Source organism: Rhipicephalus microplus, chromosome 9 (assembly GCF_043290135.1).
Source record: "Rhipicephalus microplus isolate Deutch F79 chromosome 9, USDA_Rmic, whole genome shotgun sequence".
Taxonomy (NCBI): Eukaryota; Metazoa; Arthropoda; class Arachnida; order Ixodida; family Ixodidae; genus Rhipicephalus; species Rhipicephalus microplus.
Window position 1 is genome coordinate 47,550,051 of NC_134708.1, and position 14,597 is coordinate 47,564,647.

The window sequence follows — 14,597 nt, forward strand, 5'->3', positions numbered from 1 at the left end:
TTTTTGCTTGCGAAACGATGTTCTCTATAAGAGAAAGTTCTCACCAACCGGCAACCCGCACTTGCTCATCGTGCCTGCCTCTCTTCGAAAAAAAAATTATAGAGGGGTGCCATGATGAAGCAACTTCTGGTCATCTAGGCTACAACCGAACATTGTGCCGACTGCGATGCAAGTACTACTGGCCAAAGTTACCTGCAGCTGTTAACCATCACGTGCGAACTTGCACCGACTGCCAAAGACGCAAAGCGCCTCTCAGCAAGCTAGCCGGTCTTTTAGATCCAGTCGGAGCACTAGCAAAGCCGTTCACCCAGATTGGAATGAATTTCTTGGGTCCCTTTCCAACCTTCAACTTCCACAACTGGTAATAGATGGATTATTGTGGCCACCGATTACCTCTCCCGTTATGCGTAGACTAAAGCTATGCAGCGCGGCACAGCAGCAGAAGCCGCTCAGCTCTTCATAGAAAACATCGTTCTTCGGCATGGCGCTCCGACAGCAGTGATCACAGACAAAGGACCTGCCTTCACCACACAGCTTTTGGAGTCAGTTCTCAGGCTCAGCGGGTTAGCTCACTGGAGAACAACTACATACCATTCGTAGACAAACGGACTGACGGAACGCCTCAATAGGACCCTCACAGACATAATCAGCATGTACGTTGACACAGAACATAAAAACTGGGATCAGATATTGCCGTACGCGACCTTTGCCTACAACACCACTCGACATGAAACCATTGGAATGACACCGTTCAGTCTGGTCTATAGTCGCGAAGTCACGGCAACATTGGACGCCATGTTATCGCATGAGTGTGACGACATCCATGTGGACGCCGAAGAATTCACTCAGCGCACCGAGGAAGCCAGACAGCTCGCGCGCGTGCGCATCTGTCACCAGCCGCATCAAGATGCACAACGGTACGACCCCCGACACAAGTTCATTAGTTATACACACCAGGCGACAAGTTCTGGGTCTGGATTCCGATACGTCGACGTGCACTGTCTGAGAAACTGCTAAGACGGTACTTTGGCCCATACAGCGTCACGCGACGCTTGAACGACGTGAACTACAAAGTTTTTCCCGACACTGACTGTAGTTCTAAGCGCCAAAAGCATTTACCCGAAGTCGTGCACGTCGTGCGTATGAAACCGTATTTATCGAGGTAATTAGCTCCCGGTTACCGTGTTGGTGCGACCACTTCATACGCCTGGTAGAACGCCTAAGTTACGCATCGGGACGATGCCTCTTTCGGAGGGAGGCAAATGTCACGTGCTTGCTCAAGAAACACAATGGCAGTTGTACATGTCCCATGAGGGACTATGAAATGGACGAAAAAGAACTCGCTTGCGCGATCTATTAAAGAGACCGACCTGCTTCTGGTGTCTCAATATCGGCGGCAAGACCTTCGTTTTGACGTCAGGACAATATACTTGCCACAGCAGTACAGGCCGCAAACGTCCTCACCCTAAAGCGTATACAAAGCACGCATCAAGGCACCAAAGGTTCGCCTTGCACTCGAGCATGCTCATCAGTCTAGAAATTCAGTGGCGTCGAGAACACGGAAATTCTCATCTCTTGCTGCTAAAGTAGTGGTGGCAGAGCATTTGTGAACCACTAGTATCATTCTTAATCAGTGGCTACTAACTCGTTATTAGCCGCCGTAAAACTCATTTTCCCCAAAGCGAGACGGATGTTTAGTTGTGTACCCGTGTGCTAGCACCGGAGGCAGTTTAGATTTCCAGCCCCGCCGCGGTGGTATAGTGGCTATCAGGTACTCTGCTGCTGACCCGCAGGTCATGGGTCGAATCCAGGCTGCGGCGGCTGCATTTTCAATCGAGGCGAAAATGCTGTACGCCCGTGTGCCGAGATTTGAGTTTACGTTCAAGAACCCCAGGTGGTCAAAATTTCTGGAGCCCTGCACTACGGCGTCTCCCATAATCATATGTTGGTTTTGGGACGTAAAACCCCCCATATCAATGAAATAAGTCAGTATAGAGTTCGAGGCGCATTCGGGGACCCGTGACCAATTCGGCATATTCGACAACAATCATGTCACCACAAAAGCCAGGGACGTCACTGGCCAGCTTCTGCTATGTTGTATAGGCGCCGCTGTTTCCTCCGTTGTGTGGATTGCTGCGAGCCCTTGTTTCCACAATCATCAAAGCACGTTGCTTATCTAGTGCTGTGATTGACGAAGGGACTGGGAGGAGTGCAGAATTAAGTCAGAACACCTCGATTCACTTCGCGAATTTGGCCGGTGGCTGTGGTTTTGTTCTTGTCGTCCAACTGAGTCGACCTTTTCAGTGAGCCTTCGGACAGCAGCGGCATTAGACGGGCTCATGCATTTCCCACCGCTCATTTGTAAAGTAGCAGGTGGACAAGTGACGAAGGAATCAGTGAAATAACTACATTAGAGCTCTATTGCAGTGTACGCGTGTCATATTTAGCTGGTATGATGTATACGCTTTAATGACACGTATGCATATCGGGCAACGCTGAGTTCTCAAGGCATACTAATTCCACGGACGCACGTTGGAGTTCCAAAGCAGTTAATATGTCAACTACACAGTCGTGGAAGTAGAGATCTTTAATTTGCCTCTAGACTTTCAAAGATTTTCAGGCAGGCAGCCTCAATATCGGCACTCAACAGCGGCTTGAGGTACTAAGGCTATATATATTGCATGGTCGGTGTAACTGTGTAGCGCGATCACACCGTCCCTGGGGTAACTTCCAATATGCTATGATGTGCACATAGTTTGGCGCGCACTTTCATATTCTGTGCTAATTTGATCTGTAATTTCAGGCTCTATGACGGGTACACTATCGTTTCACTGTCTTACATTGGTAAGAGCGTTTAGGCCATTGAGAAGAGAGCGTGGTATTCATATTTCTACGCGTAAAAAGACCCTTATATAACGCGCAAGGGTGTTGCGTTTAAACCCGGTGGAACCACCTGAAGGGTCTAAAGCGGTTTTCTTCGAGGCCGCTCTCTACATAGTGCTCCACCTGTCTATGCCGTAGCTACTCCATGAACAAGTCGATCAGGCAAAAGTATTAAACCATATAATAAGCCTCAAGTCAAACCATATTTTTCACCGACGTCACAAGAACCTTGTAGGTGAGTTCGTATCCACGGCTTGTATTAAGATAGTCATTCTTGCTCTCCGGGGGCATCGGTCGGCTGTGGTGCCGCATTAGGTGGCGCGCTGACAAGTCCTCGAAGCCTGTTCTACTGCCTCACGGCGTACTTCCACCTGAAGTCCCGCACTCGGTTGCCGTGAGCGCTGGTCCTCGACCCTTGTTAGCCGGTCTGACACTGCCCGCCCCGTTCTGCTGGTGATGCAGGCACAGGCCACCGTGAACGTCTCGTTTCGGAACGTCGTTGGTCCGGCGTTTTCTGTGTAGGCAACCTGGAGCACCTCGCGTACCTGAAAGCATATAAATTATTCTTTTTTTTTTTCAAATCAAAACTCGAATATGCCCTTTGCATCTGGATATCCTGCCAAACATATCATAAATAAACTCAAATGACTTCAAAATCGAGATATCGGGTTCATTCGCTCTGCATGATCATACGATATATCAGCGTCTCAATTCGAAGTTTTGCAATCATTTGCCATGACAGACGGTTTGAAATGCCTTAGAAAAATTTCGTAATATAACGTCTGTTTGCGCGCAATTGCTAATGAATAGCGCGAAATCGTGAACAACTGCTGTTAGCTGCATTACTGTCGATAATTTACTACGGAACCCGTGTTGAGTAGATGACAAAATACCATTGGTTTTCAAGAAAATGGCCAAGTGTTATAAAATTATGTGTTCTAACATTTTGCATCATGTGCTGGTTAACAATATTAGTCTAAAGTTTGAAGGTCATCGCTATTGCCTGCTTTGGGATTCGGTGTCATTTGAGCTTTTTTCCAGTGTTCAATCAATTCAGGGAGAGATTTGGTGAAAATTAAACCGAGGTATTTACTGCACCATTCTGTATATCACCTAAGAAATGAATTAGAATGGCGTACGGTCCCGAAGATTTTTAGGGGTCTAGTTTCAGCAAAAGACTAAGAACTCTAGTCAATTACTTGTATTGCATTGATTCCTGAAATACTAGGGGGTGTAATGTGCGGGATATTTGCGTTATCTTTCGTGAAAACAGAGTGAAAAAAACCTGTTGTGCGTATCAGATTTTGCCCTTTTTTGTTCTAATACCAGTTAGAACAGCTTTTTTTTTTCTAATTTGAGAAATAGCGTTACGCGATATTGGTATGAAAATTGGTATGATATTGGTATGACCTGTGCCTGTCATTTTGATTTTCGGAGCCTTCATTCATGGGTTCTCCAGTGGGAAGGTATGCGTGGCTGTCTTAGAGTGCGATAATATATTAACGAAACTAATCGGTTGACTAATTAACCAGTACCATTATCTTATCGTATCTAAATCATTATATACGTACGAAAATCAGACTATTGCTCTAACTTGCGGAAAGTGTTTTTAATTTAAATAATTATATGCATCAGATAGAGTACCGCAATTTTCATAGGTAATCTGTGATATTTCTATTGCGTAACATTTATCATTCTAAAATTGCATTTTATTTAAAAATAAACACTCAATTCTTGCCCAATTCCCCCCCCCCCCCCCCACAATGGTTATGTGCCAAGAGCAATAAGTGAACATGAACAAGAACCAACAAGTGGCTGCGAATCGACGGCGTTGAGCCGTAGATATCGACTACGTACAACCGGAGAATACTGGGTAACAGTAAAGACAACGGCTGCACCGAGAAGACTCCGAAGCCATGGAAAGCCTTCGCCAACGACAACGCGTCCGTAGATCCGTTAGAGAGCGCTTGGTGTGAGCGCGAGTTTCCGGCGCTGGAGTTGGGACATCCGCGAAACGTCTGTGACCGTGTACGCTTTAACTCGAACCTCTCAGCGATGAGGACGTATACAAAGAACCTAGCGTCATCTATCGCAGGGGTCGGCAACCTGCTGCCCGCATGCGGCTTGGGGGGGGGGGGGGGGTGATATTATGTGGCTTTCCGCACGACCTAGAAACGCCTCCTGTTATCGATTCCTATCTAAAGACGGACGTATATCGGTCTTGACTTAAAATGGCTTTTTCACGTGTTGCCTACGCTTGGTTGCAGCTTTCAGACATGAATGTGGAAAATAATCGTGATTTATAACCCATTTTTTAAAATTATTTTCAATTTGCCGAATTTTTTTTTCTCCTGCAAAGCTCACTTACACGCCAACCCTGCTCCCCAACCCATGTTTGCTATGCGGCCCCCTGCGGCGTCTCTTTCGTGCAACTTGACCCTTTACCTCAAAAAGTTTGCCGACCTTTGATCTAGCTGAAGGCCAACAACCACCTAGAAGTCACTGAAAACATACGACGTGCATTTTCTAGCCAATACCTAGAAACAACCTGAAAGCAGCCAAACAAGTCTTCCGAATCGTTCAGTTTCGCTGCATCAAGTCTTGTCCGACGCTGTGTCAATTGACGATCATAACTTAAGCGATTTATTCTGAAGCACGGCCGCCCACTGATACCAGCTGCGCTCCTCGAAGGTATACGGATATAAAATACTCCTGAAACCACTTCTGAACTGTACGTGTCGCGTAGACTTGCTCTGTATGTGTGCTGTTCTGATTCATAAGATTATGAGCGTAATTACTCATTGGTATTTCGGAACGTTAATGCTAGCGAAATGAACTGTTACAAAAACGACTGATTCCGGAGGCGAGATGATCACCGCTACCACATGCTCTAGTTAGTTACCATTACTACCTGCATTGGTAACCATTACTAACTGCGCCTGTAATGGCGAGGGCAGTAATAGTTGCTAACTTCTCCGTTATTAACAGCACTGACTACTTGGTTAGTAGCATATGTGACAACTAGCTACTAGAGCGAAGGTGAACTGCAACCTTTTTTGAGAGTGTACGGAGCATCCAAGCTGTGGGTGACATTGGGCTGCTTGCTTCCGTATCTTAAAGAGCGCCACCGCGGAGTATGCGGTCATCGTCGCATGCGGGACCGTCACGTATGACGTCATTGTAGGAGTGGTACATCGATGTCCGGCCTGGGTTTGGCACTGGTGATGGTGGTAAAGGAGCTCATGATTGATATGTGTGGTTTAACGTCCGAAAACGACCGTATGATTATGGCAGACGCCGTAGTGGAGGAATTAGGAAATTGAGACCATCTAGGGGTCTTTAACGTGCATACATATCTGAGAATCCGGGCCTACAGCATTTTCATCTCCATCGAAAATACAGCCGCCTAGTCAGGATTCGATCCCGCAACCTGCGGGTCAGCAGCCGAGTACCTTAGCCACTAGACCACCGCGGTGGGGCGGTGGTAAAAGAGTGATAACGGCGAAGCGCCCAGGTGCAGGTTGACAGCCCTCCAATGATCAGTTACCAGGCCTATGTATACACTTTAAGGCAGTGGCGGCAGAGACAGCGTTTTGGCTACTTTTTGGCTATCTTCTTGTTTCCTTGATTTTAAGCAATGTCAATACCTGGAAATGTCGCAGCCGCTGCCCTTGGGGAAGGCTACTTTCTGACTAATTCTTCCAAACTTTTGACTTTTCTTCTGCCTTTTGAATTGAGCAACCCAGGTTTTCTCCTCTACACTACCATTCCTACAGGTGCCGTCTCCTCCTGGCCATTTATTTGCTGACATGTTAGAGATTGACGATGTCATCACTGAGCTACCAGCCTAATAAGATTTGACGTTTTTCGGCTACACGCGATTATCTTCGCTTGCGTAGTCAAAAACAGGTCAAACCATGCGACGTCAATAGATCGCGCACATAATTCGGGCGAGACCAGGTACAAAAGACGCGAGGCTTCATGGTGAAGCAGACAGCAGACCATTCACAACTGATATCTCTCGTATATTCACCAATCGAGAACTTATTTCCTCACGACATCGTTTGAATACACAGCCGGCGCCACGGGCTGTGCTAAACTGACTGGAAACGCCGGGAGAAAATGACGCGCTTATTCTCTGTATTCAAAGGCAGCAGCACAGTCGTGGTCTTGACGCCTTATATTTCTCAGAACCAGCTGATTAAGCTTTGGTACAGGGAACACGTTCACGGTGATAATTATAAAAGTATTGTGAAAAATATAGTGCCGCTATTGCCAGGGTGCCCGCTAGACAATCGCGAGGAATAGAGCGACGACTACAAAATAGAACAGCCGGCCCGCAGCAAGGCTTCTGTCTCTTTGTCTCCTTCTTTCACAATGACGCAGCCTTCAAGATACAGTCGGATACATGATGATGATGTATGGTGTTTTTGGCGCAAGGGCCATTTGTTGGCCAAAGAGCGCCATTTCATCTTACTAAAAATATGGACAATGATTGTGATAAGCGGCTGTATAAGGGCCATAAAATTCCTCGCGATAAGGCGGGTAAAAACATACAAGTAATAAAATGATGACCATGCCGTGAAAGATGTGTGTGGTGTGAATGATGACAAAAGTTGGTGATAATAAGACGATGGTGGATATGTATGGCATTAGCACAAGTACCTCACACGTTAGTACCCTTGCGTGCAAGGGCCGTGAGGCAAGTGCTTGTTTGTGTAGCCACCGCAGCAAAAACCTCTCTAGAGAGGTCGTGCTACGGTATGCCCGGGTATATGATATGAAAATTATGAATTTCCTTTAAAAATGCTAATAATGATTTGTGACTAAAAAGCGGTTTCCTACCGACGAATATTGAAGGGTGTAAAGGTATATGTTGTCGGTAGGATAGTGGGAAGTGTTGTCTTCTTAGAGTGTCTAAATGTTTACATTGAATTAAAACGTGAAGAACTGTTAATGCCTCACCACATTTATCACACAATGGTGGATCGCCACCGGACAAAAGGTGTGTGTGTGTGTCGTGTATGTGTGTCCTATCCTGAGTCTCGTTAGTATTACCTCTGTATGACGCGATTTCGATACAGGCAGCCAATGACCAAGGTGTGGCTTAATAACGTGTAGTTTGTTTTGTGTGTGTGTATCCCACTTGCTCTGCCAGTATACTCTGAGGTTTCGTTTGAGAGACGGCTTAAGATCAAGGGCCGGGATTGATATGGATGTAATGGCGGTGCTCTCATGGACGGAAGCAGCGAGCTGATCCGCCCTCACGTTGCCTTGAATCTCACGGTGCCCTGGCACCCAGCACACTACAACATGTTGTTTGAGTGTAGAGTGTGCATAAAATGGAGTAAAGTGAGACAAGGACTGGGTTTTTGTGTTTTTTAAGAGTGTGCAGAGCCGTTACTACACTGAGGGAGTCTGTATAAATTACTGCTTTTTGTATTTGTAATTGTTTTATGTGTTTAGCTGCCACAAGTATCGCGTAAGCTTCCGCTGTGAAGATACTTGTGCGTGGATGTAGAGGGCCAGCATCCGAAAAGGATGGGCCGACAGCAGCGTAGGACACAGAGGAGTTAGTCTTGGAGGCATCTGTGAAGAACTCAGGACGTGTGTATTTGTGTTGAAGTTCCAAAAAGTATGTTCGGATATGGGCAATAGGTGCATGTTTTGTAACTTCTAGGAAAGACACATCGCAGTCTATAGTCTGCCACTGCCACGGTGGCGGGTATGCTACAGGAGCCATTAAACTGTGTTCAAGTGACACTGCAGTTTCTTGAGCTAGACACTTCAGGCGAACTGAGAAGGGCTGCCTCATCGAAGGCCTGTTTTGAAACAGAGTTGAGCTCGACAAATCATCAATTGTAGAGTATGAGGGGTGCTCCTTGTCTGCTTTCACCTTCAGGAAGTAAACAAAGGACATGTAGGTTCTTAGCAGATGAAGCGACCACTCATTTGACTCAACGTAAAGGCTTTCTACGGGGCTGGTGCGAAAAGCACCCGTAGAAAGGCGGATGCCCAAATGGTTCACGGGGTCCAGCATCTTCAAGGCACTTTGAGTAGCAGACTGATAGACAACGGCCCCATAATCTAAGCGGGTGCGAATGAGGCTTCTATAGAGGTTCATGAGGCATTGCCTATCACTACCCCAAGTAGTACGTGACAACACTTTTAAAACATTCATGGCTTTTAAACATTTTGTTTTTAGATACTTGATGTACGGCACGAAGGACAACTTGTTGTCCAAGATTAGGCCTAAGAATTTATGCTCGGCTTTGACGGACAGACGTTGCCCGTTCAGTCGAATGTCAGGTTCCGAGTGCATGCCTCTCTTTCGAGAGAACAAAACACATGTGCTTTTTTGTGGGTTCAGTCGGAATCCGTTTTCCTCTGCCCATTTGGAGAGTTTGTTTAAACCTAACTGAACCTGCCGCTCACACAATGGCAGATTGCAAGACCTAAAGCCAAGCTGGACGTCATCGACATATGTGCAATAAAACATATTGCGAGGGATGGACAAGCGCAAAGAATTCATTTTTATGAGAAAAAGTGTGCAGCTAAGTACACCACCTTGTGGCACGCCTGTTTCCTGAACAAATGTTTGGGAAAGAACCGTGCCCACTCGGACACGGAATGTCCGGTTTGACAGGTAACTTTTGATTATGTGAAACATTCTTCCGCGCACGCCAAGGTGGGAAAGGTCTCTTAGAATGCCGAAACGCCATGTTGTATCATAAGCCTTTTCGATATCGAGAAACACAGAGAGAAAATATTGTTTATGAACGAAGGCGTCTCTGATCTGTGCCTCGATACGGACAAGGTTGTCTGTGGTGGATCTACCTTCTCGAAACCCGCACTGAAATGGGTCGAGCAAATTATTTGTTTCAAGGAAATGTACAAGTCGGCAGTTTATCATTTTTTCGAAGAATTTGCACAAGCAGCTTGTAAGTGCTATAGGCCTATAACTCGAGGGTAAAGAAGGGTCTTTGCCCTCTTTCAAAATGGGAATAATAATAGCCTCTTTCCAGGAGGTAGGGATAGCGCCAGAAAACCAGATAGCATTGTACAAACAAAGTAAGGTTTTTCCTGTTTCGATTGGTAGGTTTTTTAACATTTCATACACCACACGGTCAGAACCTGGGGCAGAAGTACTGCAGGAGTTTAGAGACATTTGCAGCTCAGCTAGACTGAAAGCTTGGTTATATGCCTCGGATCTAGTGCATTTGTGTTCAAGTTTCTGCTTTCCTATTCTTGTTCTGTATTTTTGGAAAGTGTCAGTATAGTGGGATGAGCTGGACACCTGTTCGAAGTGTGCACCGAGGAAGTTTGCCTGATCTTCCAAGGTATCACCCCGAGTGTCCACGAGTGGAAGTGTGTGTACTTGTTTTCCTGCTATCCTACCGACCATGTTCCAGACTTTAGCCTCCTGTGTGTATGAATTGATTCCTGACAAAAACTTCTGCCAGCTTTCTCTTCTGGCCTGCCGACGCGTTCTCCTGCCTTGAGACTTTATTTTCTTGAAGGTTTCAAGATTTTCGGCTGTCGGTGAGTTCCGAAGCAGCCTCCAAGCTCTGTTTTGCTGTTTGCGCGCGTTTCGGCATTTAGAGTACCACCATGGCACACGCCGTTTTCCTGGGTGCCCATTTGTTTGTGGGATGCATTTTGTTGCAGCATCAATCAAAAAAGCTGTGAAGTAGTCGACAGCAACATCAATGCTTAAAGTACATATGTCACTCCAATCTATACGAGCGAGGGTAAGAAACCGTTCCCAGTCGGCTCTGTTTATGAGCCATTTGGGAACACGGGGTGTACACTCAGTTACTGTAGTTGTGCTCAAAACTACGGGAAAGTGGTCACTTCCGTACAGATTACTGACGGCTTTCCACTGGAGTAGAGGCACAAGAGATGGAGACACTATGCTTAGGTCTATGGAGGAGTAGGTGTTATGTGCGAGATTATAATAGGTTGGTTCTTTTCTATTTAGGAGACTTGCGTTCGACGAGAGAAGGAATTGTTCAATCAGTCGACCTCGCGCGTCGCAACGAGAGTCTCCCCATAGCCTGCTATGCGCATTGAAGTCTCCAAGGAGAACATAAGGCTCCGGAAGTTCATCAATTAAAGAGTGTAAATCACGTTTTTGCAGCTGATAGCTAGGAGGGATGTAAATAGTGCAGATTGTGATTAGTTTATCAAAAAGAACCGCTCGAACAGCCACTGCCTCAAGGGATGTTTGGAGTTGTAAGTGTGTGCATGCAATTCCTTGATTCACTATGATGGCAACACCTCCGGATAATGTCATGGCATCATCACGGTCCTTTCGAAAAATAACGTATTTGCGAAGAAAATTTGTGTGTTTTGAATTAAGGTGTGTTTCTTGTACACACAGCACTATTGGTGAGTGTTCGTGTAGAAGTTCTTGGATGTCGTCAAGGTTTCTGAGAAGGCCCCTGACGTTCCATTGTATAATTTGAGTGTTCATGGTGAATGTAAAATAATGCTGTGTGTACGAAAAGCGAGTGGCTGTTTAGACGGGGAGTTTGAGTTCACTTAACAGGGCCGTCACCAGGCCCTGTTATTTGCTTTTTTGTTTTCTTGGCGCGCTCCAAGGAGCCACGCCGCTCTTTCGGCACCAAGGGTTCCGACGTATCTATTGCCTCCTCGGAGGCACTGGATGCCCGCACGTGCGGGCTGTTAGTTTGGATTTTGGGACTCGCCTGGTGAGGGGAGGCCTTGAGACCCGAAGACTCTGGAGTCTCCGGTCTCTGTTTGGGAGTAGGTGGTGTAGCCTGGGCTACAGCCGCCTTGGGGGCAGGTGCCACAGCCAACGGCTCGCTCTGCGCAGGCCGAAGGGGTGGCAAGGGCTGGTGCGGCGTTGCCCCCTGACGCGCCGCATCAGCATATGTTGCGCCGTAAAATGGCGACACTCTTCGTCTTGCTTCTTTGAATGTGATGTTTTCTTTGACTTTAAGAGTGATTATTTCTTTTTCTTTCTTCCAGTTAGGACATGAACGCGAATACGCGGCGTGTTCCCCGGCACAATTCACGCAGTGAGGCGTAGTAACACAGTTATCAGATGGGTGGCCGTGGCTACCACATCTTGCACAAGTTTCCTCACCCCGGCAGTTCTGCGAGCCATGACCAAATCGTTGACATTTATAGCACCGTCTTGGATTGGGAATGTAGGGACGGACAGAGAGTTTGATGTATCCTGTGTCTATAGATGAAGGCAGTGTGCTAGATGCGAAGGTGAGTATTAAATGTTTGGTAGGTATTTCTTTGTTGTCTCGTCTGATGACGATTCGTTTCACATCTGTGACATTTTGCTCTTTCCCCCCTTCGAGCAGTTCCTGTTCAGACATTTCAAGAAGGTCTGCTTCTGAAACAACTCCGCGTGAGGTGTTCATTGATCTATGAGGTGAAATAGATACTGGGATATTACCAAATGCTACGAGACTGCCAAGTTTTTCATAGTGGTGTTTTTCAGGCAGCTCAAGGAGAAGGTCTCCGCTAGCCATTTTTGTAACCTTGTATCCTGGGCCAAAGACCTCTGTCAGGGATTTAGCAACAAGAAATGGAGATATTGCTCTGGCTTGTTTTGTTGGGTTTTCGCTGTGCACAACATGGAATTTGGGAAGGCATTGTCTGGGTTGGCTGAAAATTGATATGTCATCAGTGCGTCCCCTCTTAGGCGGGAGACGATCTAGGAGACGGGGAAATGCAGGTGTTCCCATAGTAGTGTACTTTTTGTTCGGCAGCAATGGCGACCACCCACCATGGAGTCCAACCAGGGGACGCTGAAGCACTTAATAGCATAAGGCTGCAGACGCCAGCCGTACATTGCCACTATAACCAAATATAACTACTCAAGGTTGAGTAATTACACAAGGTTAACCCTTGCCGCCATGAAAAATCGGAAGTAAATGGAAGAGAGAAGAAGACAGGACAGATTTAAAGACGAGAAAAGACTAAGATGTAGGAAGAGAGAGATAGGAAAAGGCGACTGCCGATTTCCCCTGGGTGGGTCAGCCCAGGGGTGCCGTCTACGTGAAGCCGGGGCCAAAGGGGTGTGTTGCCTCTGCCGGGGGGCCTTAAAGGTCCAATCACCCAGCATTGGCTCAACCCCCAGGATCCCCTTTTCCCCGGACACGGCAAAGCCACGCACGGCTAGGCGTGGGAGGAAGTAGAAACTCCCCCGTTAGCTCGGGTCCGTGGTGTCGCTACACACCAAACGCCTACTTGCGCAGGCGCCCCTGCGGGAGTCGGATACAGTTATTTTTCAATAAATAGTGAAGTACAAAAGTTCTTACAGCATTTTCAAAGTTCGTTTGCGGGTTCTCGCAAGTCAGATACTAGCGGTATATAGAAACACGAACCTCTTGGCAGCGAAAGTCGTTGATCTGACTGCATCGGCTGCCGGGGCAGCGGCACCTCACCGTCGGAATGGAGGCCGGAATGCGGCCTGCCTGCAAGTCGACGGTTCTCGTGAACGGGCACAACGCCCGGTCCTCGATCCGTGACGACAGCGGGTTGGCGAGACACGTGTTTTGACGCCTGGCGAACAGAAACACGTCCAGCCTCGCGCCGGTGCTGCACGTAGCCAGAAGAAGCACTGTCAGACACGCGACCGAAGCCGCAGTAGCGGACAACATTGTGCTGCGGTTCTCCATCGCCTCTGCGTACAGGATCGGCGCTGTGCGCCATGCGCTTCGCTGCATGCTTTCCTCACGTTCGTCTCCGAAGCTGTGCTCGAAGTAAAGCGAGAACAAGGTGTAACGATCGCGGCAGGAAAGAGAACGACGCCGATGCGGGTGTGTTCTTCCGCTATATCTATGGCACCCAGGGAAACGCGGTGACGGGTTTCCTGGTAAGCATGACAAAGACTGTCGGTTTGAAAGGTGCACACCGCTATACTGAAATACAGGGGTATCGAAACAAGTGGGCTCTTTAGCTGTTTGGAAATGGTTGTATACGAATAGCTATCATTCCACGGTAGTACAGACAGGCACTACAATTGCTTACATTCCTGCGCATAATATACGTGCTTTTCTTACCTTCTGTCGTACACCATAGATTATGAACTTTAGTGTTCCTCATGATTAAAAAATGGGAAGACAGATGTTGACAGAAATGTTGTACTACTTTAAGGTGTGCCTGTTTTCTTTGAATGTCACTTCAGTGATGCAATTTACTTTTGTAACATTCACTTCGAACATTCATAACTACTTTTCTCATTATAGGTCTACCTCGATATGTAGATATTTTTATTCTCTTTTATTTTCAGTAATTATCCAAAATCATCCTACTTGCATTTTAGAACATACTATTGTAACAGCCAGTTTGTGCTTGTGGTGTCCCAAAACTCCTGCTTCAAAGGACTTATGTTCAAGAATATCGTGAACGAATCACGCCATGTAAGTGTTCATAGCCTGAACGTAGAGTTGCACGATTATTCCAGTCGCCTTAAGCTTGGTGTATATATCTTTTTTTTTTGTTACTGACGGTGGCGTTTGAGTCATTAATGCAGCGTAACTGGCGGAACGAATTTCCAAAGTGTGCTTCAAACAGCCGGTTATCCGATGGCAATAAAGACAATAACCATTGATTCAATATAAAAACACCCGGTTCACATGGTACAAGTACCTGCTTCCAAGCTGAAACCAATGTCGTGACTCTGATGCTGGTGCTCAATGCCACTGGTTTGATTGTCATCCACATTC

General features: G+C 46.8%; 1 protein-coding gene across 1 annotated transcript; it reads right to left on the reverse strand.

Annotated features, from left to right (window-relative positions):
- Nucleotides 1-2,036: 2,036 nt before the first annotated feature.
- Nucleotides 2,037-13,623, reverse strand: LOC142771329 (uncharacterized). Its single transcript, XM_075872806.1, has 2 exons — nucleotides 13,254-13,623; nucleotides 2,037-3,428 (listed from the first exon to the last, which is right to left on the reverse strand). The coding sequence occupies exons 1-2, from the start codon at nucleotides 13,593-13,595 to the stop codon at nucleotides 3,195-3,197; spliced, it is 576 nt and encodes a 191-aa protein (XP_075728921.1). The 5' UTR covers nucleotides 13,596-13,623; the 3' UTR covers nucleotides 2,037-3,194.
- Between the last annotated feature and the right edge of the window lie 974 nt (nucleotides 13,624-14,597).

Coding starts and splice junctions, on each gene's coding strand:
- LOC142771329 (XM_075872806.1), bottom strand. CDS start 13,595: ATGCAGCGAAGCGCATGGCGCACAGCGCCGATCCTGTACGCAGAGGCG. Junction 3,429..13,253: donor ACGACTTTCGCTGCCAAGAG/GTTCGTGTTTCT, acceptor ATATGCTTTCAG/GTACGCGAGGTGCTCCAGGT.